The sequence below is a fragment of the Bufo gargarizans genome, chromosome 7, assembly GCF_014858855.1.
Source record: "Bufo gargarizans isolate SCDJY-AF-19 chromosome 7, ASM1485885v1, whole genome shotgun sequence".
NCBI classification, from domain to species: domain Eukaryota; kingdom Metazoa; phylum Chordata; class Amphibia; order Anura; family Bufonidae; genus Bufo; species Bufo gargarizans.
This window is the reverse complement of record NC_058086.1, coordinates 187,396,559-187,423,896: the sequence shown is the minus strand read 5'-3', so window position 1 is coordinate 187,423,896 and position 27,338 is coordinate 187,396,559. Positions and strand designations below refer to the sequence as shown.

Here is a 27,338-nt window from a genome sequence, read left to right as displayed (position 1 = left end):
ATAATATTTGTAGAGACATTTACAAGAATAGAGGAGGGATCATATACTGGAAAGATCATATACATATAATGATACCCTACAGGTACAATAATTAGATTCCTGAGAGAAAAAGAGTGTTACAAATACATGTATAACAAAGTGGCATAATATGACCTTAAAAAGATTATGACCTTAATATGACCTTAAAAAGACACTTGTTCATAAACAAGTGTTTGCTTCCATTCCAGATCCCGACTCAGTAGAAGGTACACACAGTCTTCAGCCTGGAGATTGGGTGGTGGTAAAGAGGCACGTGAGGAAAACCTTTGAGCCCAGATTTGATGGTCCCTTCCAAGTCCTGTTGAAAACTGCAACCTCCATAAAGGTGGAAGGAAAGCCTAACTGGATTCACGCCTCACATTGCAAGAACGTGCCAAACCCTGAGGATGGAGATCCTTGCACTGCTACTCCTGGCTCTGAGCATCCAAGCTCTACATGTGAACCTAAAAAGGGGCTGGGACAATGCCCTTTATTAGGCTTTATCAGGTCATGTTAAAGAATATGACAGATGCGGACAATTATAAAAACTGTTGGATCTGTACTCAGTCCTGTGAGTTGAATGACTATGCCTGATTTAGCGATCCTGGTACTGTGGTTAGAGCTTGCCAACATAAACTGTAGAGACTTTTTTTTTATCCATTTGAAGATCAGAGAATGAAAGTCTTAAGTTTAACTCTACTGCAGTGCCCCTTCCTATTGCTGGATGGGTAGAGCCCCCCTGGTGACAGGCCAAATTTGACTGCAAAAAAGGACAACACTGTCAGAGTATGGGATTTTGATGGACAGAAGTGGGCCAGAAAGAAAGTCCGAAAACTTCATCTAGGAGATTTTGATTTTCCAGTATTAGTCTATTTTGCACTGGCCCAGGGATACTATAGTGGCGATACAAAGGACTCTACATAACGTGTCATGGGAGCATAAGAACAAGTATGAAGGGTCCATAAAGGATAGTGATGATTGTAAAGACAACCCTGGGGCTGTATTGACTCCTAAAACTAATGACAGTTATTCCTGGGGATTTGGGGGGGAAATAGGCAGGGATAATGATGGTGGCCATCTGCACTGCTCTTTTTACTGCGATGATGGCCGGACCGCTTTAGAAAACGCCCCATTTCCTCATAGAACGTAAGCTCTTGTCAGCGGGGTCCCCACTTCTGGTGTTCCGATTGTATATTAGCCTGTAATTCTGTGATGTCTTTTGATTCGTACATGAACCCTCTGACTTGTAGAGCGCTGCGGACTATGGTGGCGCTATAGAACTAAAGATTATTATTAAAAGGGCCTCTAAAAATGAGAGCTTTGCTTTCTATAGGAAACTTCTCCACTTTTTTTTTTGCACCAGTTTTGCAACCCCTGATGACTGTATACAGGTGAAACTCGAAAAATTACAATTAAAATTTGAATTTTGTGAAAAGGTTCAATATTCTAGGCTCAAAGTGTCGGACTCTAGTCAGTTTATTAACCCATACCCCCTGAGCAAAGGGACCTCAAAATTGAGACTTTGGGGTTACATAAGCTGTAAGCCATAATCACCTAAATTATAACAAATAAAGGCTAGAAATATCTCGCTTTGCATGTAATGAGTCTCATATGTTAGTGTCACCTTTTAAGTTGCATTACTGAAATAAATGAACTTTGCACAACATTCTAATTTTTTCGAGTTTCACCTGTAGAATATCAGGATTTAGTCAACGGATCATCAGGGGCCCACTGCGTCTTAGAACTGCCCCCTTTGTGGCAACTATCACCCGTGTCTTGTCTGCCCCGTTGCCAAAAGAAAAATGCAATTTTACTGCACTATGTTAGGCTGCCATCAGATGACGGTCATGTGGGTGCATTTTAGCATCATATTGCCCCCGCAGCACCCGGATATCCGCTGTGGGTTTCTATGCTGATCTGGTTTATTAAACCTACAGGAAATCTGGGATTTGAGGCTTTAATATGGACACTAAACCCACATTCTATGAAAATGTGTTACCAGCATAAAATAAAGAATCAATTTTATTGCCGCAAACCAGATTGTGACTGTTTGGCTTCATTCAGACTGTCTAATGCAGAGATGCCCAACCTGCGGCCCTCCAGCTGTTGCAAAACTGCAATTCCCAGCATGCCTGCACAGCGCACAGCTATTAGGGCATGCTGGGAGTTCTAGTTTTGCAACAGCTGGAGGGCCGCAGGTTGAGCATCCCTGTAATTGTCAAGTGACAAATTGACCTGCCGTGCAGATTCTGATAATGCACAGCTTGTTAATTTTTTGTATGTTTTTTTTTGTGGATTTCCCCCTTTTCAATGCAAAAGGTAAGATATGTGGAGAATCTGCAAAATGCACAGAAATCTGCATGAGTTTTCTCTTTTGAAACCAGCACCCGTGTGGGTTTGTCTGAAACATCTGCAAAGGCTAAGTGGCTGCATACAGCTTCACTGTCCTTAGTTTTAGGCCTCATGCACACAGCCGTAGGATGCCGACTTGTTCATATCAATGGGGCCGGAAAAGATGCGGAAAGCACATTCTTGTCCGTTTTGCAGACAAGAGCAGGACATTTCTACAGAAGTTAATAAAATAAATGGTGGCATGCAAACGACTGGAATCCGCGATCTGCAGACCGCAAAACACTTATGGCCATGGGCATTAGCTTTCGCTTTTCTAACACTCTCCCCCATTTTTCCAACACATTTAATGTCAAGAACTGACTTTACTCTTGCTGCCAAGTATATACCCTCCCCTTGTCTGGTGCCGTTGTCATGAGTCAGTCCATGTTATGTACTTCAACAGTCCGTGGCCCCAATATACGACTTTTAAACTGCAAAGAAATTAACTGTGAGCTTTGAAAACTGTGCACGCAGGCGTGGAATCAGTGAGCTGATGCTATGGCTGATCGGTGTGTGTATATATATATATATATATATTATACACACACACACCAGTATATATAATAGGTCTATAGCGAGCATAGGGAGGACTTTAGGGAGACTGGTGTTGCATATGCCAAACTTAACCTTGAAATATGGCACCAAATCTGAGGCCGGGCCCTTAGAGGGGGTTGTCCAGGATTGGAATTGCTTTATTTAAAAAACGGCGCTACTCCTGTCTAGTGGTGGTGCCTGGTATTGCAGCTCAGCTCCCTTGAAGTCAATGGGGCTGAGTTGTAATACATCCCGCAACCAGTGTGTGCCGCTGTTTCTGGAAGAAAGCAGAAATGTTTTTCAAGTCCTGGACACCCCTTTTAATAAGTTTGTTGCATCTTCTGGCACTCTGTGCACCAGAATATCAAACCTATGCGACAAGCTAGTTTAGACATGAGCCATAATCTATGCCAGCGTGCAGTAAATCTATCAGTGCATGGGCATCCCTGCCCCGTCTTGCTAATTTTTTATTTTTATTAAGAGGGCAAAAAGTTGCACATTTTGTCAGAACCCTGGCTTACAGGTTCTAGAGACATCTCCCCATAGACTGCTGTGAACTTTTGGGTCAGATTGGAATAGCCTTTTAACTGTGCAAAATGATCACAATGTAAGAAATGAACAGGCAAATTTTATTTTTATTATTAGAATACCATAAGCAGGCAATACATTTTTATTTACTACTGAACCAGATTTACAAAATAAAATAAAAAATCCACCATTTAGGTTTAAAATCTATCTAGAAACCAAAAAAAGTTCTAATCTGCGAATAAAGTGGGGATTGGTCACTTGTATATGCATAGATTCGGTTATCAAACCTGTACACGGCTCGTACTGAAGGGTCTAATACTGATTTACGTGCGAAGAGACCGACAGCGCTGCGGTATAAAACCTCCAGCAGAATTACTGCTAACAACTGGGCAGTGGATGCGACAATTGTGCTTGAAATCTGAGCCAATCTTCAGCTTGGCATGGGGCAATCCCGGTAATCTTGGGCAGAGGAGGCGGCCCATGAAATATTACACCCGAATAAAAGTTGGCAGGTTTCCTGTGCTTTCATGCATACCAGTTTTATAAATATTTCTTCCAGTGGATTTGATATAGTTAAAGGGGAACTTCATGCAATATTTTTTTTTTTTTTGTAGTAAGTGTTGTACAGTTCACTGGTCAATAGTCATCACTTTCCTAACACAAGGATAGCCAGCAATGACGTCAGGCTCCAAACCATATGCTGAAAGCAATCTAGTGCTCCCCGTTATCAGTGTGGTCACTAGTTTATCCCACCTTGGCGAATAGCCCTATTTCTTAAGAATTCTTTAGGGTTCATTTTGCCCGGGAGCTCACAGCATCATAGGTTACTATGATACTGTGCGCATCTGGCTGCCCGCGGGACTATTGTCCTGCACTGATATGATCTTATGAGTGCAGGACAATAGTCCCGCGGGCGGCCGGATGCGTGCAGCATCATAGTAACCTATGATGCTGTGCACTCCCGTGCGCACGATGTATGCCGCTCCGGGACATATGGCCCGCTCACGGACCGTAGTCTCAGAGGGCATACGGTCATGTGCATGAGCCCTTACCAGTTATATCTTTTCAGGATGAAAAAAGAAACCGGACAACCTGTATCGAAGAATGGGGAAGGACTTACCTGCCAGGTCCTGCGGCGCTGTTCCAGTTCTCCTGGCCGGACTCTATTTACCCGGTTGCAGCAGTGATGTCATGTCTACAACATGTGACGTCAACGCTGCAGCCATTCGCTGGCCTCCGTGGTGAACCCGAAGAGGCTAGTGATTGGCTGCAGCAGTCATGTCTTGTTGACGTGATATCACCACTGCAGCTGGTTAAATAGAGCCCGGCCAGGAGAACCGGAGCAGCAGTGCAAGATCTGGTAGGCAAGTACCTCTCCCTTCTTCCTTGCAGCTTGATCCAGAGGGTTGTCCAGTTTCAGGAAAAAGTCTGGGTCCTGTAGATGAATTTAAAAACTCTTCAATACTTTATTGATACATGCACACACAAGGAAAACACTCCGGTAAAATCTCTTGTGCGTTTCGACTGGGTATGGTCTTAATCATAGCATACTTACATAAATATGCTATGATTAAGACCATACCCGGTCGAAACGCGTAAGCGATTTCTCTGGAGTGTTTTCCATGTGTGTACATACATCAATTCATCAAGAGTTTCAAATTCATCTACCGGAGACGGATTTTTCTCTATGTTCATGTTTCCTGGCACTGGCGTGAAAGAGGGAGTCAACTGGGTGAGCTCATCACACATGGTTGGACAAACTGGAAACCCTTCTGCAATCTTTCCAAATATGTAATTGGTCACATCCAACCAAAGTCATATCCATCATCACACTAACCATTGGTGGACTGGCTAGAATCCACCTATGGCCACCATCAGAAAGTGCAAACTGCCGGCAGGCCAACTAAGTATTTCTTGCCCAATCGCATATTATTTTTTTCTATGCGATGATAATCATATAAAATAAGAAAAGGAATAATCCTCAGCACCTTACCCTGCGTCTCCTCCGATCCCCAGCCGGCTCCAGAGAATTGTGTGACCACCGCAGCCAATCACTTTCCTGCAGCAGTGACCTCAGTGATCGGCTGCGGCAGTCACAGGATGTGATCACTGGGGCTCGGTAAGCAGAGATAGTCGGTGGACCAAAGAAAGAATCACAGGAGAGCTTATATAACTATCAGCGGTCCGTTTGACATTTTATGGGGTTGGATTAACCCCTTCAATCAGCTCAGACATATTTCTAGAATAACAAGAGCCGATATCAATATGGTCACACGAGCTGATGAGCCGAATCACGTACGCTTGTGACCGGCAGGTGATGCTACATAGACAGTGGTTATCTGCAAGCCTTATGGAAAGCCATGTACGATCCAGATGCTTCTGAAATGCCTTCAATCTGAGAGTATCTGGCCATGGCGGTCTGGCCAATGCCAGGGTGAGTCGGCTTGTAAACTTCTGAAGATGTCTAAGTCTTAAATTATACTAAGAGGATGCATATCGGAAATCTCACGTCAGTGCTCAAAGTCTCTCCCACAATTTGTTCTCTGTAGCTTATTTTTTTTTAAGTCAACGTTTTTCAAGGTCCTGCATCTGACCTTTCACGAAAGCTGTTCGTGACGGACACGAGGCTGAAACTTTCAGATGATCCGTGAAGCTCCAGCAATGATCTTCAGAGCCTCTTGTACATAAGCGTTCACATATCAACACTGAGGAGGGTAATGTGCATTAAGGTTTAAAAGCCTATGTTGAAGCATGGATATTGCTCCATGTATAGGCACATGCATGCGTGCTGGGTAACAGAACAATGGAGGAGTCACGGTAGGACTATCCAGTCGTGGTGGCTATTAATAAATAAGGATGTGCGCAGGAGCACGCAGAGAGCTCATCTAAAGCTGAAGGCATCTCGCTCGTGCCTACATCAGTCATCCGTCTTCCTAGCTAGTCTGCAAAAAGTCCAGTTATGTTCCACGGTGTTCTCGTTGGCCCTTTCGCTCATGTGGTGGACCCGGGTGTTTCGGATGGTAAAACCTTGCTTGGTTATGTACTCCATAAGGTGAACTCTAAGGGAGACCTCCTGGTGGTAATCGCACGGCCCAAAAGTAAAGGAGACCTGGCAATCCCGAGTGTCCATCATGTGCTTGTTCCATTTCGTGAAATGGTTGGCGATGCCCTCCAGCAGCGCATGCACCTTGGTGGTGATGGTAAGCTGAGTGATGATTACCGCCACCGGGTTGGAATACTTTGACAGTTTCCTTGTACTAGACAGTTCCACGACTTCTTCGAAAGTGTCCGTAGGGTATAAAGGTTTGGGGTCGTTAAGACATTGTATTAAAGGTTCGATCTGATAAAAATCGGCTTCTCTCCGCAGCAGATCAAACTCCTTGAAGTCTACGGGAACAGTAAGTTCTGATGTCCGTAGAAAGTTCAACACATGGCGGAAAAGGGATCCGTCGCGGTCAATAAAGTAATTGCCCTGGGAGTCTCTAGCAGTGGGGAAGTCACCCCGAAACATAGCACCCAACATGGAATCCGGATAACGAGTTAGTGTTGAGAGTGAGGTTGTGTACACGTGGCCCCCAACATTGAGCGTGACTGGATCGGTCGTCTAAGAGAGAGGTGAACATTAATTAGAAGGTGTACATCGCTACACAGAAAATAAAACTGACTCTCGGCAGCCTCGCTGATCAGCTGCTTGAAGGGGCAGTGGTGCACCGTGCACGGGCTGTGGCCTCTTCTTTGTTTAGCCCTGCCTCTCTATCTACCCATAGTGGTGGTGCAGGGTATTGCAGATTTCACTTGAATAGGACAACGCTGGTAAGTAAACAGCAGGTAGGTAGACGGAGCCAAGTAAACAATGAAGAGAAAGCAACATGAGCAGGCAGCCCCTTCTTGCAGCTGATCAGAGAAGATGCTGAGAGTTGGACCCCCATGATCTTATATTGATGGCCTGACCTGAGGATAGGCTTTTAATTTCCTGGAAAAAAAAACTTTAAAAGGACATCTGTCAGCAGATTTGCACATATGACACTGGCAGACCTGTTACATGTGCACTTGGCAGCTGAAGGCATCAGTTTTAGTTCCATGTTCATATGTGTCCGCATTGCTGAGGAAAATGAGGTTTTGATATATGCAAATGAGCCTCTAGGAGCAACGGGGGCGTTGTTATTACACTTAGAAGCTCTGCTTGTTGCACTTTGATTGCCAGGGCCAGACGTGAGGATGTTTTCACTGCATGGCCCTATCAAAGTGGATCGGGTGCGGCAGCTGCAGAGAAAGCTGAGCCTCTAGGTGCAATGGCAACGCCCCCGTTGCTCCTAGAGACTAATGTGCATAAATTAAAACATCATTTTTCTCACCAATGCGGGCACATATGAACATGGGACCAACACAGATGCGTTCAGCTGCCAAGCGCACATGTAACAGGTCAGCCAGTGTCATAGGGACAAATCTGCTGACAGATGCCCTTTAAATGCCATTTGTAATTCAGATTTGTTTGGTCGCATCAGTTCGGTAAAAATGCCCGTAATGCAACATGTTTTGCTACCAGCGGTGAAGAACTAGTGAGCTGTCCGTTCATATTCTTACTTCTGATGTAGTCACAGACTAATTCTCTCAGATTGTAGATTATGCAGCAAATATTGGGGGCTGGTACAGATAACGTGTGGGTGGCGGGCTATGCCTTCATTTTAAAAATGGCGCATATGTTTCCACCATACGTTACGTGTTATATAAGCATAATACATTTTACAATGAAGAAAATCAAGAAATGGTTTCATAATTCGTTTTCAGTTTTTTTTTTTTTATTCCATACCACGTATCCCCAGTCTCCATTATCCATTTGATCAAATGACTGATGCTTGGAATGAACCCGACGCTTGAATGCCGCGGAATGCATACACCGGTCCGTCTGTCCAGCGCCTGCAAAACATAGTCGACAAGGCTGAAAAAAAAAAAAACACAGCGCCATCAGGTTCAACCTATTCTCCTACTGTGTTGATCCAGAGGAAAGCAAAAAATAAATGAGGAATGCCACTGCCCCAAATGATTTCTTCTCGACTCCTGGCAACCAGAAAAATCGGATTGACATCTCATCTCCAGAAATCTAGAACCCATAACTAGATGGATCGGCGTCTGGGCACCTCTGGAACTTGCACAATGAACTAACCATCACAACCTCCTCTGCTCCATAGCCTCACTGCTCTTACAGTAAAGAATCCCGTCTATGTTGATGAAACCGTCCTTCCTCTAGACATCGAGGACGCCCCCTTGTCAGAGTTACAGGCCTAGGTGTAAAAAATCATTACAAAGATCTCTGTTCATTCATATATTTTGGCTTGTAAGTAGATTGCCCCAAGTTTGATAACCAGTCTTGCAGAAGTTACGATACACCCCCCCTACTTTACCAGACCTGTAAAGGGAAGATTACTTACCTGCTTCTCCTCCCGGACTGCGATGCTCCGCTGCGATCCCTCTCTGAAAACATCCAGTTCGACATGGCTGCATTCAATCACTGGCTGCAGCGGTGACCAGATCCCCTTTGCGCCATGTGATCATTTCATGACATAAGGGGAGTCGGCCACCGATTGGCAGCAGCCATGCAAAACCGGATGTTTTCAGCGAGGGGGCGCAGTGGAGCATCGCTGGCCGAGAAGAGAAGTAGCGGGGAGCCAGCGTCAGGAAACAGGTAAGTAAGCTCCCCTTTACAGGTCCGGGGGGGGGGGGGGACGGTTTGGTGTTTACACCTAAAATCTCTTCACAATAACCATGCGCGGTCTCACTAGTGATTCGTATAGGAGCACACCCATGTTCTTGTCCTCTAGGCCTCTCTTGATGCATCCCACGAGTTTATTTGCCTTGGCAGCAGCCGCCTGGCACTGGTTGCTGACCTTAGGTTTCCTCTACACCTTAGGTTTCCTCTGCACTGGTATACACAATGACATTACATTTTCTCTTCGGGAGATATGACAGCAAGTCTATGAATCAGAAGTCGACCTCCATTTTACCCAGGAGGCCATTAAAAACCAAATCTGACAGCCACGGCAATTTGCGGTAAAACTGCATGGACTCCGTCTATGGCGAAACTACAACTCCCAGCATTTGCATGCTGGTATCTACAATGACAACTGGAAAGCCAAAGACACATCAAAACCACCAGGGACATACTGAGGCCCTTGTAGTCAGTGCATCACTCACCTTGGTGCTCGGCCGCACTTTTCTTCTCCCAGCGTCCGGCTCGTCAGTCCTTGCAGATGTCGGTCAAGACTCGTAGCTTCAGATATCACCACCAATGGATCAGCGCCTGGCACCAGAGCAGAATATAATGGAGCGGGAGCTAGAAGGACCCTGACCACACGGCTCCCGATATAGGAGGAGGCCTTTCTAGCTCAGCAGTCATCCATTTCACGCTCTGAAAACCCAGTAGGTGCCGTCTGCTGGAATCAGAGGAAATACGTCTCCTCACATCACGTACGGCATGGCTTCAAGGCAGTTCTTAGATTTAAAGGGATTCTGTCATGAGATTTTACCCCTATAACCTAAACATGTGCCCATGTCCGTACTAATAACATGAATCCTAAGCTGGCCTTATTAAACCTGCTGGTCGCTCTATTAGCCCAAAAAACTGTTTTTTATAACCTGTCAATCACCTACCTAAGGTGCCCAAGGGGACGTCCGTTAATACAGGGTGCCCGGCCGCACCCATTGATGTCTGGTGCCTAGCGCCGCCTTCCCTGTCTACAGTGCCGCCTTCCTCACCTCAGCACCACCTCCGCAATCCTCCCGTCCCTCTGCCAGATCCCGCGCGTGCGCACACTGGGCTCAGCCTGATGCGCCCGTGCGGACTTCTGGCAGCGGCTTCGCTGAGCGAAGTGCGCATGCGCATCAGGCCGGCGCATGCGCACTTCGCTCAACGAAGCCGCTGCCAGGAGTCCGCATGGGCACATCAGGCTGAGCCTAGTGCGCACGTGCGGGATCTGACAGAGGGACGGGAGGATTGCGGAGGTGGCGCTGAGGTGAGGAAGGCGGCACTGTAGACAGGGAAGGCGGCGCTAGGCACCAGACATCGATGGGTGCGGCCGGGCACCCTGTATTAACGGACGTCCCCTTGGGCACCTTAGGTAGGTGATTGACAGGTTATAAAAAACAGTTTTTTGGGCTAATAGAGCGACCAGCAGGTTTAATAAGGCCAGCTTAGGATTCATGTTATTAGTACGGAATGAATGAACGGTATCATTACACTCAGCTGAGGAAGCCCTATAAGTCCTTGTGTCTGGTTTATCAGTGAATCTCCTGGTGACACACTCCCTTTAAGGGAGATGTCTAAAGCAAAGGACCCCTTTAAGATGGCCACCATCTGGACTGAAACCATCATGGATAGCCAGTTAAAACCTTGCACCAATTTTCACTGGTTGGGGGTCGAACGTTTTCAGACAATGTGTACAAATACACAGCTGGGGCCCCACTGATGTACCTACCGTCAGGGGGTGAGGCAGATGCCTGGAGGTAAGTGCCTCTGGAAGTAAGAATCGCACTGGTGGCGGGACCCCGCCCTCACCTGATCGCCGTCTGGCTGGATGAGAAGTACTTCCGCGGGGAGATCCTCACCACAGTCTGTACAGTAAGGCCTACTCCAGCGGCTCCTCCTGCAAAACCCGTGAGAAATGATATAAATGGTCCTTTTCGCGATCCGTACACTTTTTCCAAGCTGCGCGTTGTGATTGGCGGTCGCACGGCAACCACTTCTTTCGCCGCGCCCCCAACGCTGAGGGGAGGCGTGACAGAGGCGTGTACCGTACGTCACTTGTGATTGGTCAACTCTGGTCACCTGAGGCAGGAAGGTCCGCTGAGCTCACGCCGCGCCCTGATTGGAGGAATTCTTGGCGAAGGGCGACGTCTTGTCAGAGGACAGAGGCAAGATGGCGGCGCTGAGGAGACTGCTCTGCGGGGGGAAGGTGAGGAGGGGAAAGGGGCTTGTGTGACATGGAGTGTGCCAGAGGACTGCTGTAACCGTCTCCTCTCTCCACAGAGCCACGTATCCGTCCTCCTCCGGAGAGAATTTCACAAGAGCTCGCCTGCCGCCCTTCAGGTACAGTGACCATGGCTGTGATTGACACTTCTCTCACCCTCAGCGACTGCTAGCTGCATGTTCTAAAAACCGCACCCTGTGGAACCTAAAGGGCAGTGTGAACACAGCCTGATAGTGCTGATAACTAAGAAAATGAGAATTGGGCAATTACTGGTTGCCACGGGCAACACTGTCTTCAGGAATTTCTCTGAGGTCAAGTGCATCGGGGAATGTTATTGGTGAAATCGGAATTTGACCTTTTGATTTTCTGTGATCAGAGGTCAATGCAGCGTCCGAATGTCATACAAGTCAGAGGCTAGAGGTTGTCTCATCACAGACAATGGGGGCATGTCGCTAGGATATTCCCGAATTCTCTGATAGGTGAGAGTCCCACCTCTGGGAACCGCACCTATATTCAGAACGGGGCCCCAAAACTGGTGGAGGGCACACTGCACATGCGCAGCCGCCCTTTATTATTTTCTATGGGACCGCCAAAAATAAGCCAAGCGCTAACTCAGGCCCCATAGAAGTGAATGGGAGTGGTGGCCGGTCATGCCCAGTGCGCTCTCATTCACTTCTGGGTGGTGGCCGGACCAGAGTCCTCCAGATACCACTTTGCAGGGCTCCGTTCCCGATATAGGTGGGACCCGCACCTATTAGACCATGGGGGCATATCCTAACGATTTGTCCCCATTGTCTGCAATGAGAACACACCTTTAACCGCCTCCTGACCGCCTAACGCAGGGATGCGTTGATATACAGCCTGCCAGCGGTGATCATTCGCTGGCAGGCTTTAGATGCGATTTTATTTATATTTTTTCTTTCGACCACCAGAGGACACAGGCAGCTCTGTAAGTAGCACCAATCACAATCACCACACTACACCCCCCCCCCCCTGTCACTTATTAAAGGGGTTCTGCACTTTCATTTAACTGATGATCTATCCTCTGGATAGATCATCAGCTTCTGATCGGCGGGGGTCCGACACCCGGGACCCCCGCCGATCAGCTGTTTGAGAAGGCAGCGGCACTCCAGGAGCGCCGCTGCCTTCTCACTGTTTACCGCCGGGCCGCCCGCCCTCTGACGTCACGACTTGTATCAACTAGAGTGGGCGCGGCTAAGCTCTGTTCATTGAATGGAGCTTAGCCGCGCCCACTCTAGTTGATACAAGTCGTGACGTCAGTGGGCGGGCGGCCCGGCGGTAAACAGTGAGAAGGCTGCTGCGCTGCTGCCTTCTCAAACAGCTGATCGGCGGGGGTCCCGGGTGTCGGACCCCCGCCGATCAGAAGCTGATGATCTATCCAGAGGATAGATCATCAGTGAAATGAAAGTGCAGAACCCCTTTAACCCCTGATAACCCCATATAGACTCCCTGATCACCCCCCTGTAAGGCTCCATTCAGACGTCCGTATGTGTTTTGTGGATCCGCAAAACACGGACTCTGCGGATCCGCAAAACACGGACACCGGCAATGTGCTCTCCACATTTTGCGGATCCGCACATTGCCAGAGCTATATAGAAAATGCCTTTTCTTGTCCGCGGACAAGAATAGGACATGTTCTATAGGCTCTACAAAAAACGCAGTGTTCGCCCGATCAGGCCTGATCTTGTGCGCACACTTGCGTTCAGTCTGTCCCACCGCAGTGACAGAATATTTATTTTTTCTGATCACTGCAAAAACACAGCTATAAAAAAATCACTTTTGAGGGGCATGGCGAGTTCATAGAAGATTTATTTTTTTGGCACAAGTTAGCGGAAATTGTTTTTTTCTTTTTTATTATTTTTTATTATTTTTTCTTACAAAGTCTCATATTCCACTAACTTGTGACAAAAAATAAAATCTCACATGAACTCACCATACCCCTCACGGAATCCAAATGCGTAAAATTTTTTAGACATTTATATTCCAGACTTCTCACGCTTTAGGGCCCCTAAAATGCCAGGGCAGTATAAATACCCCACAAGTGACCCCATTTTGGTAAGAAGACACCCCAAGGTATTTCGTGAGGGGCATGTCGAGTTCATGTAAAATTTTATTTTTTGTCACAAGTTAGTGGAATATGAGACTTTGTAAAAAAAAAAACATTTTCCGCTAACTTGTGACAAAAAATAAAAACTTCCATGCCCATCAGCGAATACCTTAGGGTGTCTACTTTCCGAAATGGGGTCATTTGTGGGGTGTTTCTACTGTCTGGGCATTGTAGAACCTCAGGAAACATGACAGGTGCTCAGAAAGTCATGAGCTGCTTCAAAATGCAGAAATTCACATTTTTGTACCATAGTTTCTAAACGCTATAACTTTTGCGCAAACCAATAAATATACACTAATTGCATTTTTTTTTAATCAAAGACATGTAGAACAAAACATTTTGAGAAAAATGTATATAGAAATGTAGTTTTATTTGAAAAATTTTACAACTGAAAGTGAAAAATGTAATTTCTTTTGCAAAAAGTTCGGTCAATTTTGATTAATAACAAAAAAGTAAAAATGTCAGCAGCAATGAAATACCACCAAATGAAAGCTCTATTAGTGAGAAGAAAAGGAGGTAAAATTAATTTGGGTGGTAAGTTGCATGACCGAGCAATAAACCGTGAAAGTAGTGTAGTGCAGAAGTGTAAAAAGTGGTCTGGTCATTAAGGGGGTTTAAGCTAGGGGGGCTGAGGGGGTTAAAGGGTGCCTGTCATACATGCCTACATGCCGTTTAGTATGGAGGCACCCCCCCCCCCCCCCTCTACTGGAGTTTCCAACTTTTCTAGAAAAAATAAAAATTGCATTGTTAACTTCCAAGTGAAATGCATTAATAAATATAGCAAACTACGTCCACTCTCCCACCCACTTCTTAGTACTGGAGTGAGTGGTAGTTGTGTCGGTGAGCCAGAAAGTCGCAAAGCCCTGGTTATGTAAACGAGTTTGGCACAAATCCAGCTAGATCTCTGGTGCATTTAACTTGGTAACTCAAGGTATTTCTTGTCTTAGATCACCGTGCGGGACGCCTTAAACCAGGCTTTGGATGAAGAGATAGAAAGAGATGAAAGAGTGTTTCTGTTGGGCGAGGAGGTTGCACAATATGACGGCGCCTATAAGGTACAGTAAATGTATAGCTCTGTATTATAAATGGCTATATGTCTGTATATAACAAATACACATATGGTAATATTGAGAAATATGGTCTTCTACCGGCTAGTAAGCCTTTCCAGAGTCCGACAAACTGTCTCTCCTCCTCTTTTTTTTTATAATGATGGAGAAAGGCGTCTATCTCACTGGAGGATGGTAGAAGAGAAGAAACGCTGAACTTTACGTCGAGCGTGTGGACCTTAGAGGGCGCACTACTAAGGTCCACACGCTCAACGTAAAGTTCAGCGTTTCTTCTCTTCTACCGTTACCCGAGCGGCAGGGTGGCTCCTGCCCAAGGCAATCGGACAAATCTAGGCTGCACCAACCGTTGCAATTCTCTTCTTTTGGCCTTCATTGTGGTTGCGCCCAATTGGTGCAACTGCAATAGGTGAGCAAACCATCTCTTATAGTAGGGTTTTAATTTTACTGAACATACTTACCCTATGAGCGCCTTTCTCTATCCTATTCGCCACCATTTGCACTGGAGGATGGAGGAGAGTCTAAGACATCTGGCTGGCCAACATGCAGGTTGCGTGGTTGCAGCTTTTCTTGTAGGCAGTGCATTTTCTTAGGTACCTTCTTAGCCTGTGTCATATGCAGCCAGGACACAGGGCAGCACTTCTTACCTGAGGTGTAACTAAGGAGCAGGAATATGGAACAGTATCCAAGTTTAAAGGGGTTCTGCAGTTTGTTTAACCGCCTCCGGACCGCCTAGCGCAGATCTGCGGTCCGGAGGCGGCAGCTGGGCGCTCAACAACGCATCGGCGCGTCATCTCGCGATACCCGAGATTTCCTGTGAACAGGCGCTGAAGGTAAGCGAGTGGATCTCCAGCCTGCCAGCGGCGATCGCTCGCTGGCAGGCTGGAGATGTGATTTTTTTTTTAACCCCTAACAGGTATATTAGACGCTGTTTTGATAACACCGTCTAATATACCTGCTACCTGGTCCTCAGGTGGTCCCTTTTGTTTGGATCGACCACCAGAGGACACAGGTAGCTGTGTAATGTAGCACCAGACACCACCTACACTACACCCCCCCCCCCCTGTCATTTATTAACCCCTTCTTATGAACCCCTGATCACTTCATATAGACTCCCTGATCACCCCCCTGTCATTGATCACCCCCCTGTAAGGCTCCATTCAGACGTCTGTATGATTTTTACAGATCCACGGATACATGGATCGGATCCGCAAAACGCATACGGACGTCTGAATGGAGCCTTACAGGGGGGTGATCAATGACAGGGGGGTGATCACCCATATAGACTCCCTGATCACCCCCCTGTCATTGATCACCCCCCTGTAAGGCTCCATTCAGACGTCCGTATGCGTTTTGCGGATCCGATCCGTGGATCCGTAAAAATCATTCAGACGTCTGAATGGAGCCTTACAGGGGGGTGATCAATGACAGGGGGGTGATCACCCCATATAGACTCCCTGATCACCCCCCTGTCATTGATCACCCCCTGTAAAGCTCCATTCAGACATTTTTTTTGGCCCAAGTTAGCGGAAATTTTTTATTTTTTTTGGTTTTTGGGTTTTCTTATAAAGTCTCATATTCTACTAACTTGTGTCAAAAAATAAAATCTCACATGCACTCACCATACCCCTCACGGAATCCAAATGCATAACATTTTTTAGACATTTATATTCCAGACTTCTTCTCACGCTTTCGGGCCCCTAAAATGCCAGGGCAGTATAAATACCCCACATGTGACCCCATTTCGGAAAGAAGACACCCCAAGGTATTCCGTGAGGGGCATATTGAGTCCATGAAAGATTGTAATTTTTGTCCCAAGTTAGTGGAAAGGGAGACTTTGTGAGAAAATACAAAAAAAAAAAAAACAATTTCCGCTAACTTGTGCCCAAAAAAAAAATTTGAACTCGCCATGCCCCTCATTGAATACCTTGGGGTGTCTTCTTTCCAAAATGGGGTCACATGTGGGGTATTTATACTGCCCTGGATTTTTAGGGGCCCGAAAGCGTGAGAAGTCTGGGATCCTAATGTCTAAAAATGCCCTCCTAAAAGGATTTTGCAGCCTAGATGCGCAAAGCGGCCCAAATAAGTGTCACACATCTGGTATCGCCGTACTCAGGAGAAGTTGGGGAATGTGTTTTGGGGTGTCATTTTACATATACCCATGCTGGGTGAGAAAAATATCTTGGTCAAATGCCAACTTTGTATAAAAAAATGGGAAAAGTTGTGTTTTGCCAAGATATTTCTCACCCAGCATGGGTATATGTAAAATGACACCCCAAAACACATTCCCCAACTTCTCCTGAGTACGGCGATACCAGATGTGTGACACTTTTTTGCAGCCAAGGTGGGCAAAGGGGCACACATTCCAAAGAGCACCTTTTGGATTTCACCGGTCATTTTTTACACATTTTGATTGCAAACTACTTCGCACACATTAGGGCCCCTAAAATGCCAGGGCAGTATAACTACCCCACAAGTGACCCCATTTTGGAAAGAAGACACCTCAGGGTATTCCGTGAGGGGCATGGCGAGTTCCTAGAATTTCTTATTTTTTGTCACAAGTTAGTGGAATATGAGACTTTGTAAGAAAAAAATAAAAATAAAAATAAATCATCATTTTGTGACAAAAAATAAAAAGTTCTATGAACTCACTATGCCCATCAGTGAATACCTTAGGGTGTCTACTTTCCGAAATGGGGTCATTTGTGGGGTGTTTGTACTGTCTGGGCATTGTAGAACCTCAGGAAACATGACAGGTGCTCAGAAAGTCAGAGCTGTTTCAAAAAGCAGAAATTCACATTTTTGTACCATAGTTTGTAAACGCTATAACTTTTATCCCAAATTTTTTTTTTATCAAAGACATGTAGAACAATAAATTTATTGAAAAATTTATATATGGATGTCGTTTTTTTTGCAAAATTTTACAACGTAAAGTAAAAAATTTCATTTTTTTGCAAAAAAAATCGTAAAATTTCGATTAATAACAAAAAAAGTAAAATTGTCAGCAGCAATGAAATACCACTAAATGAAAGCTCTATTAGTGAGAAGAAAAGGAGGTAAAATTCATTTGGGTGGTAAGTTGCATGACCGAGCAATAAACGGTGAAAGTAGTGTAGTGCAGAAGTGTAAAAAGTGGTCTGGTCATTAAGGGGGTTTTAGCTAGCTGGGTTGAAGGGGTTAAACTGATGATCTATCCTCTGAATAGATCATCAGCATCTGACCGGCGGGGGTCCGACACCCGGGACCCCCGCCTATCAGCTGCTTGAGAAGGTAGCGGCGCTCCGGCAGCGCCGCTACCTTCTCACTGTTTACCGCTGGCCCAGTGACTTCAACTGGTATCACTGGCCTGGGCGGGGCTAAGCTCCATTCAAGTGAACAGAGCTTGGCCCCGCCCCCAGGCCAGTGATACTAGTCGTGACGTCACTCGGCCAGCAGTAAACAGTGAAAAGGCCGCGCCGCTGCTGGAGCGCCGCTGCCTTCTCAAACAGCTGATCGGCGGGGGTCCCGGGTGTCGGACCCCCGCCGGTCATATGCTGATGATCTATCCAGAGGATAGATCACCATTTAAACAAACTGCAGAACCCCTTTAACATGAGACAGTGGTGCTTATGGCCAAAAAGGGTTAAAAGAGCAACTCCTTTGGGGGAGCAGTTCAACATTTCTATAAATTGTCTGGAGGACAGGCCTGACAGCGGCTATTGCCAAGCACTTTTGTTGCAATACACCTATTTGAGGTGAGCCGCAATGTGATTAGTTTTAAGTCTTGTTCCATGACAAACACTTATCCCCCACCCTGTGGGTAAGGGATAAGTGTCTGATCAGCAGGGGTCCATACCCCGGGGCCTCCGCGGAATCAAGAGAACGTGGTGGCCATGCATGTGCCCTGCTTCTCCATTCAACAAGCACTTGACTATCTTCAGCAGTTCCACAGAGTTGAATTGAATGGCAGTGCATATGTGAGACTACCACTACACTTAAACAGATGAAACATTAGACCCCCCCCAATCACACGATCGGCGGGGCCCCGGTGGTTGGTCCCTTGCTGATCATCAGGCATTCATCACCTATTCTGTTGATAGGGGATAAGTTGTTATCATGGAACAACCCATTTAAATAAGGGCATTTATAAGATGACCATAATGGGGTTAAAGAGTCTGTATTGTGAAATGCCTAATCCCCTAGAAATAACGATTTTGGAGAATCTTTTCTTAGGACTTGTGGTGTTCTTCTAGTCCGCCTGGAAGTGTATAACTAATGTTAAAATTACCCTCGTCGGATATCTTGCTACACAGGCTGACACCTTCCATTCAGTGCTGACACATCGGCCTGTGTACCGACACACTATATTTACAAGAGGGATGGTAATGCCCACTTTTCAATTCATTTATATCAGGCATCCTCAAACTGCGGCCCTCCAGCTGTTGCAAAACTACAACTCCCAGCATGCCCGAACAGCCTACAGGTATCGGACTACAGCAGGGCATTGTGGGAGTTGTAGTTTTACAACAGCTGGAGGACCGCAGTTTGAGGATGCCTGATTTATATATTTCCAGATGGAATAAAAGAGGAACAGCATCATAGTTCTAATGATGCTTAGAATCATTATTACATGGGAAACTATTTACTAAAACGGACATGTCAGGAGTGGCGACAGATCCTCTTAATGTATATCTGTCTGTATAAAGAATTGTCTATTCTTATGTTGGAGCACAACACATTCATCCTTGTAGTTGATTATTCCACCTTCATCGGGAGTCATTATATATCTGTTCTGAACCAGCGTCTCGGTAAACCCACCAGGTCATGGTTTCTGGACCTGTATGACCTGCCTTTGCTATGATGTAATCTCCAGTGCATGAACTGTCAGAGATACCGGAGAAACGCTTGGTGAGGTCTGGGACCTTCGCTTGTCCGGTCTCTTTGCTGATTTGTGTGTAATTGTCTCAGAGTTAATTACCATACATTTCCATTTTTCAGGTCAGCAGAGGTCTTTGGAAAAAGTATGGTGATAAAAGGATTATGGATACCCCTATATCGGAGGTATGAGACTTTATTTTTTTAGGATTTTCCACTTAAGGCCAATTTTGCAGGCGATTGTCTGAAAGGAAGTGTTCCTTCCTGGCAATCACTGCTCTTCAGTGAAGGAGACCGCTGTATTTACTTGCAGTGATCTCCAACACAGTACGGAGAGGAGCGATTTGCATTATTCTTTTAAAGAAAAGTCTAAGTCAAAACGGATCCGTCTTGACTTACATTGAAAGTCAGGACGGATCCGTTTGGCTCCGCATCTAGAGCAGAATGGAGGCGGAACGGAGCCAAACTGATGCATTCTGAACGGATCCTTATCCATTCAGAATGCATTGGGGCTGAACTGATCCGTTTTGAACTGTTTGTGAGAGCCCTGAAACGGATCTCACAAACGGAATTTAAAACGCCAGTGTGAAAGTTGCCTAACCCCTTTAAATTATCATAATTGATTCTCCCAAAAATAACCCATGACTCTAGAGCAGGCATCCTCAAACTGCGGCCCTCCAGCTGTTGCAAAACTACAACTCCCAGCATGCCCGAACAGCCTACAGGTATCAGCCTACAGCAGGGCATTGTGGGAGCTGTAGTTTTACAATAGCTGGAGGGCCGCAGTTTGAGGATGCCTGCTTTAGAGCAAGTGTTTATCTGATGTATGAATGTTTGCAAAAGTGTGCCCCTATTTATAGGAAATGTTTTTAGGTTAAATCATACATGTCAGAAGTGTTCTAAGGCGCATGTTGACCAAAAAATGTTATACTGTAGACCTGGGCTTCTAAATTTATTTTCTGCTGGGGCCTCACAAGCCAAGACACATTGATGCTTGGGCCTCTCCAGTAGGCAATATATGTAATTATTATTTTTCTTTTTTTCGCTCCTCTCCCCATTTTAGATGGGATTTGCTGGGATTGCTGTTGGTGCTGCTATGGTAAGTGGCTGAGTTTTGTCCTAGAAGAAGCATACTGACTTTGGAGAAAAAAAAAAAGGAAAATTATATATATATATATTATAATATTTTTTTTAACAGGCTGGATTGAGGCCAATCTGCGAGTTCATGACTTTCAACTTTTCCATGCAAGCCATTGATCAAGTCATTAACTCTGCTGCTAAAACCTATTACATGTCTGCGGGCCGCGTGTCTGTCCCAATTGTGTTCCGGGGCCCAAATGGCGCGTCAGCTGGCGTTGCAGCCCAACACTCCCAATGCTTTGCAGCCTGGTACGGACACTGCCCTGGATTGAAGGTGCTGAGCCCCTGGAGTGCTGAAGATGCTAGAGGTCTTCTGAAAGCTGCAATCCGAGATGATAACCCAGGTGAATGGGCTGAGGGTCTTACAAAACTCTGCCTTTCTCATCGTATCATTGGGGGACACAGGCTTGACCATGGGTTGCCGCTAGGAGGCAGACACTAAGCACACAAACTGTAAGCTCCTCCCACTTCTGTTATACCCCTCCTGCAGGGACTAAGCTAAATCCGTTTTGACTTGGTGTCTGTAGGAGGCAGACCTCCCTGCGTTGCAGGTCTGCTGGTTTTTTCTTTTTTTTTTTTTTTTTTTTTGCTTTTTCTTTCTTTTCTTCTAGCGGGAGTTTCAGGCAGTCCTAAAAGCTGCCTGTACTCCCACCCAGAAGACTGGAGACCATTGGGTCCCCCAAGCTCGCTGCTCCTTCCCATTCTCCAGAAGCAAAGGAGGACCAGAGGTTCCTAAAAGCCTCTGCATCCCGCCAGCCTTTGAATCACCACGGCCGCCCACCGCAAGTCCCCTCTGTTTCCTGTGTAGCGTCCCTCTCCAAGTGGCCGCACACCGAATGGTGGTGATCCGGCTGGAGCCAGGGGGGCAGAAGACGTCGGCTGGGTGAGTATAAAAAAAAATTCTGGCCCCAAAGTGCCCCCCTTTTTCAGGTTACCTGTTCACCACAGTGCTGGTTCCCCTCCAGGAGTTGTCTGCTGTCGGGAGGGGGAGGGGGGGGGGGGGGGGGGGGGCTTGGTGCAGGGCGTCCTTTTCCAGGCCCTTCAATGTTTGGCGTGTCGTCTCCGGTCTGGGGCGCCGCCGTGGCCGCTGCCAATTGAGGCCCCGGCTTCTTTCTGGCCTACTCCCGCATGGGCTGTGGTGAGCACGGGGTGTAGACAGAGGCTAGCAGGGCCTGCGCTGGGGGCCGGATCCATTTTGGGGGGGCGGGGCATGAGTTCTCCCACGCCGTCAGTTGAGCTGAATCTGAACGCTGGGTGCTGGCTCCGCCCACAGCCGGATTTTAAATGCACCTGCTGCGGGACTCTGACAAGGATCCTCTGGACATGCTGCGTGGAGGGACACAGGCTGGGTAAGTGCTGTTTTCCCCTTCCTACAGCGTTTAACCTACCCCGTCATCCTCCTTCCTGTCACTGCAGGGTTGTCATTATGTCTGAGCCCAGATCCCAGGCTCCGAAGCAGGCGGTCTCTTCTGTGCGCCATTTTGCTTGTCGCACAAAATTTCCATCCGGTCAATCAGATCCACTCTGCTCTGCCTGTGCTGCTCCACCGTCAAGTGGCTCGGCCCCGGACCCAATCGCCCCTACTGCCTAGCCTAGGATGGTACAGGATGTCTCCAATACCAACAAATCTGTTGTGGAAATATTGGGGCGTTTGTCGGCAAGGCAGTCCTCTGACCAGTCTGACTTTGGGGACCATAGGGCTCATGCCCATCGCAGCCGTCCTGCAAAACTGTTCAGAACATCCTACCCCAAAAAGGTGTCTGTGTGTCCCGTTTACTCAGCCTCTAATCCTCCTACCAGAGAGTTGCACTTTGACGTGTCCTCCGTGGAAGAGGCATGTTCTGAGGAGAGGGGTTCATATTAAGATATTGTCTCTCCGGAGGGTCAGTCGTCGAAACTGTCATCCATGGTGGACAATCTTATTACAGCTGTTATTGAGATGTTGCAGGTTGAGGACCCCGCACCATCATCGGCCAGCTCGGGTTTTTCCTTTTTAGAAGGTCCCGTCGCTCGCACAAGTGTTTCCCCAACCACCAGGATTTGGATTCCTCTCTTTCCAAGGAGTGGGATTTTCCTGATAGAAGTTTTCCGGGCGAATGGGCTCTTCACCCGCAGGTTTTTCGGGCCATCTGCGAGTGATGGGGTCGGCCGGACGTGGATCTCATGGCCTCCTGCTTCAACAACAAGGTCAAAGACTTCCTCTTCGGGGGACCTCCTGTCGCAGGGGCCGATCTTCCACCCGAATTTAGGGTCGCTACATTTAATGACATGGCTGTTGAAGCTGCCGTACTAAAGGCTCGGGTTTCTCGGATGCCGTTGTCCAGACCATGATTTGTGCCAGAAAGTCTTCCCGAATCTACCACCGGACCTGGAAGTCCTACTTTAGTTGGTGCGAGCGGCGTCAGCTGTCTTCTGTTAGGTTCTCTTTGCCGCGACTCTCGTCTTTACTGCAGTTGGGCATGGACTTGAGGGTAGCTCTCAACTCTTTTTCAGCGGAATTTGCCTTCACTTTCTGCGTTTCAGACTTTTCTGCAGGGGGTGGCGCATGCTGCGCCCCCTTTCCGTCCTTTGTTGGATCCTTGGGATCTTAATCTAGTGCTCCACGCTCTCCAGTCTTCACCGCTTGAGCATTTGGCTCAAACTGCTCCTGCAGTGGGGGCCTCTTGGGCGGTGCATCACAAGGCTTCGGCCCTTCAGGTGTGCAAAGCGGCTACCTGGTCGTCTTTGCACACTTTTTCCAAGTTTTACAGAGTGCACACCTTTGCGTCTTCTGACGCGTCGCTTCTCTGGGGCAGTACAGTTTTGCAGACGGCGGTTATCTGATTGACTGGAGGGTTGCTTGTTATGCCCACCCTTGGGGACTGCTCTGTAACGTCCCATGGTCAAGCCTGTGTCCCCCAGTGATAGATGAGAAAACTAGATTTGTGTACTTACCGTAAAATCGTTTTCTCTTCCGTTTATTGGGGGACACAGCTCCCCATTCTTTTGTTTGGGGGCCTTTTCGGGCCTGTGTGGTGCTATTTTTTTATAATTTTTTTTGTGTTGCTTCTCCTATTGCTTTTGCACTAACTGATTTAGCTTCCCTGTAGGAAGGATATAGCTAAAGGGGAGGAGCTTACACTTTGTGTGCTTATTGTCCGCCTCCTAGCTGCAACAGCTATACCCATGGTCAAGCCTGTGTCCCCCAATGAACAAGTACAAAAATCTAGTTTTAGTGCCTGCACTTTGCATCCATGCTTATCTGCTCCTGTTTTTTCAGTGGTCATGCTAGAGAATGAGTTGATGTATGGTGTCCCCTTCGAACTATCTGAAGAAGCCCTATCAAAAGACTTTGTTGTCCCCATTGGAAAGGCAAAGATAGAGCGACAAGGTACATTTTTTTTATTTTTATTTTTTTCCCTACATAGATAAACTCTGTGGATGGAACGTTCTTCCACTTTCCCAGAAATTGGAGAGCCAGCATTGAGGTGGTAGTGTGCCCCACTGCTTTCTCTCTTAATTTTGGTTTCAACATCTATTCATTGCAAGAGTGACAAAAACAAGTAATTGTTTGCTGCTTATTATGCCTGATGTAAAGGGGCTGTCCCACAGTTAAAAATTTCATTGTATAAATAAGCGTAATGGTGAAAAATGATGCAGCGAACGGTTAGGACATTTGCAGTACTTGCATAGTATGGCACCACCTGGTGTTCAAAGTGTATAGCAATGTGTACATCCACCTAGAGAGCTGAATGGAGGTGCTCCCCACAGCCGGGTCTCTGCATAGTGATCCTCTGCTTACTGAGTAGGACCAGAGCCTCTGTATGACAGTATAACTAAATAAGGAGGGACTAAATTATCAGATGCTGGAGGGAGAAGTAGACTGATTCTATTCAGAGTTTGTCCTTAGTGCAGATTAGCAGCAGCAACAGTGATGCAAACATATATATATTTTTGCTCTGGAAATTACTTTAGAAACAGCTATTAACATCTCTTAACGGGGTATTTGTTATTAAAATGATTAATGGGATAACCCCTTCTCGACATGTGATGTAGATTGCAAGGGAGTGTATGGAGTGGGGTAGGGTGCCAAGTCTGCACCATACCTGTCGGGGGCGCTGGCTGTGTTACACAGGTGACTCTGACCTTTTCTTTTTAGATGCGATTCAACATCCAAATGGTTAGGCAGAGGCTCCCTCTACACCTATTGTAAAATCGAGCGTTCAAGTCTTCCCTGATAGGACTGAAATAGGCGAAAGACAATTATTAAAACCTTCTACAAATAACAAAACTTGTCGTCGTCCCCCCTTCTCAAAAAATTATTGATACATATGATATTCCCAAAGATAACGGATCGGGGTGAAGGTCACCCACAATAAATATACGGCATCTTCCACAACCACAATTGTAATATAAAAAAAACAAAAAAAAAAAACCTGCTTTCACTGATTCATGACCATAAACTAAAAACATAAAGATAACCCATAATCCCAAACACAAAGTGCAGACTTATAATACAAATAGTTTCTGTTTAAAGGGGCTCTATACTACCCTGTAAAGTCGCATTCCCCTGATGAAGGGTTTGCAGGAGAGTAAAGCCCCCGCTCCCCCGCAACCTGTATCGTATTTATCAATGGTCTAAATACTGTGACATTTCCATTGACTTCTTTGGTTTCTTACATATGTATAATATTGGCTTGTTTTTTGTTTGTTTTTCTCCTTTCTCCCAAAACAGGTAGTCAGCTCACTCTGGTTTCCCATTCCCGGTCTGTGGGTCATTGTCTAGAGGCTGCCAGTGTGCTCGCGAAAGAGGGAATCGATTGTGAGGTAAACGGCCATTATATATAATATATATATTGCACCCTAATTATGAGCTTATTATAAATGCATCAAAAATGCCCTTGTAACAATCCTTTCTTAGCTTCACATTGTCATTGGATTAAAGTCATGTACGTCTTTCTATAAAGGTCGTCAATTTGCGCACAATCCGACCCATGGACACTGAAACAATTGAGGCCAGTGTAATGAAGACAAACCATCTAGTGACTGTAGAAGGAGGGTGGCCACAATTTGGAATAGGATCAGAAATCTGCGCTAAGATCATGGAAGGCAAGTCCTGATAAAGCTGTGCACAAACTTTATATATTGAGGCAATAATACTTGATGAAATGGGAGTCATATGTGCTTGTGAAAAGAACAGTTGGTATTCAAAGAGCCCCTGTCATCAGGCTGAATCCCTTTAAAATAGGCATCCCGCCTGGAAATGTTGATCCTGCCAAGTAAAATAACGTCCTTGTGAAAAATCAGTTTTGGCCCTCAAAAAAACTTTTATTCTTTTATGTAAATGAGGACATCAGTGCACCCAGGGGCGGGGCCTAACTCCTGGGTGCACTTCCACTTGGTACACCGATTTACATAAAGAATGTCTTTTCCTTCTCGGGAATGCTTCAACCAGTTTTCACAAGACATGTTTCATTTAACTGAGCAAGATCATCCTTACCAGGCAGTATGTCTGGTTTAAAAGGGTTGATCCTGCTAACAAAGGTGCTCTTCAATACGGAATGCAAAGTAGTATACTCTACTCTAAACTAGGTGTTTTAAAGGGTTTGTCTGTTTACAAATACAATGTAGTTAATAGAAGCAAGGGGGGGAGGGGGTAGCCCCTATCCAGGACTCTCCTCTTCCAGGAATGGGACATGTCATCTCATTTTGCAGCTCAGCCCCATTTACTTGAATTTATCTGTTCATTACTTGTATCTTCCAGGACCTGCGTTCAATTACTTGGATTCCCCTGTGTTCCGCGTGACTGGTGCCGATGTTCCGATGCCTTATGCCAAGATATTGGAGGATAACTGCATACCACAAGTGAAGGACATTATATTTGCTGTTAAAAAGACCCTTAATGTTATCTAGGTATCAGATGATCTTTCACTTCAGAGGTAACATGTCATTTTAAACCACGTCTTACCATCAGCATCTTTCATTGTCCTCCGGGTATTTTTCATTTTTTGTTGTTGTTGGAAAACAGACTTCTAGTGGTTGCCCAGGATTAGAAAAACATGTCTGCCGCCTTGCACCACCCCTGTCCATAGGATGTGTGTGATATTGCAGCTCAGCCCCATTCACTTCAATGGAGCTGAGATGCAATACCAGGCACAGCCTGTGGATAGGTGTTGCACCGTTTTTGGAAGAAGGCATCTAATCCTGGACAAACCCTTTTTAAGATGAATCGGGGGATGGTCTGCCCTAGACGTCTTCTAAACATATGCAGTCCCTTTAAGACACTCCCCCCACGTCGCGTATTGGAGACATGTTACGCTATTTATTAATAACTCGTACCTCTGTATGAACAGCTTGGCTGCCCACATGCTGTATGCCATGAGGGCCTGTACAATGTTGCTTTGTATATGAATAAAACCTGGAATTTATTTTTAGGGGATTCAGTCTTTTTTTTCTTTTTTTTTTTTTTCCTTCCTCTTTTCTTCTCCCACTTTTGATTGGCAGTGAAGTCTGAGGTGGCAGATTTAATATAGGGACTACCACAGCATCCCCCCTACAATAAATCTGTGGCCGGCAAATGACAACATTAACTTTTACATCCAGAGAAAGATACCGTGTTCTGATTACTTCGCGCTGATGTGAACGGCTTGTCTTTAATACACTATTAAGACGTTCGACTGCGATGTGTGAACTTAAACAGGACATGCAGTTTTGTAAATTTGTGATCAGGACAGACTT

General features: G+C 46.1%; 2 protein-coding genes across 6 annotated transcripts; one reads left to right on the top strand and one right to left on the bottom strand.

Moving 5' to 3' along the window:
- Window positions 1–5,088: 5,088 nt before the first annotated feature.
- On the bottom strand, window positions 5,089–11,151 carry KCTD6 (potassium channel tetramerization domain containing 6). 5 transcript variants are annotated; one of them, XM_044301197.1, is made up of 4 exons: window positions 11,024–11,058; window positions 9,664–9,769; window positions 8,282–8,388; window positions 5,089–7,075 (listed from the first exon to the last, which is right to left on the bottom strand). In XM_044301197.1, the coding sequence occupies exons 3-4, from the start codon at window positions 8,363–8,365 to the stop codon at window positions 6,389–6,391; spliced, it is 771 nt and encodes a 256-aa protein (XP_044157132.1). In that variant the 5' UTR covers window positions 8,366–8,388; window positions 9,664–9,769; window positions 11,024–11,058; the 3' UTR covers window positions 5,089–6,388. The 5 variants fall into 5 exon arrangements, with proteins under 5 accessions (XP_044157132.1, XP_044157128.1, XP_044157130.1 ...); XM_044301193.1 differs by lacking the exon at window positions 9,664–9,769 and having other exon boundaries at window positions 11,024–11,151; XM_044301195.1 differs by lacking the exon at window positions 9,664–9,769 and having other exon boundaries at window positions 8,282–8,410; window positions 10,944–11,114.
- Window positions 11,152–11,323: 172 nt separating this feature from the next.
- PDHB (pyruvate dehydrogenase E1 subunit beta) lies at window positions 11,324–27,039 on the top strand. Its single transcript, XM_044300948.1, has 10 exons — window positions 11,324–11,420; window positions 11,495–11,554; window positions 14,511–14,618; window positions 19,605–19,667; window positions 20,545–20,580; window positions 20,680–20,965; window positions 23,881–23,991; window positions 25,336–25,427; window positions 25,568–25,709; window positions 26,365–27,039. The coding sequence occupies exons 1-10, from the start codon at window positions 11,385–11,387 to the stop codon at window positions 26,511–26,513; spliced, it is 1,083 nt and encodes a 360-aa protein (XP_044156883.1). The 5' UTR covers window positions 11,324–11,384; the 3' UTR covers window positions 26,514–27,039.
- Window positions 27,040–27,338: the final 299 nt, after the last annotated feature.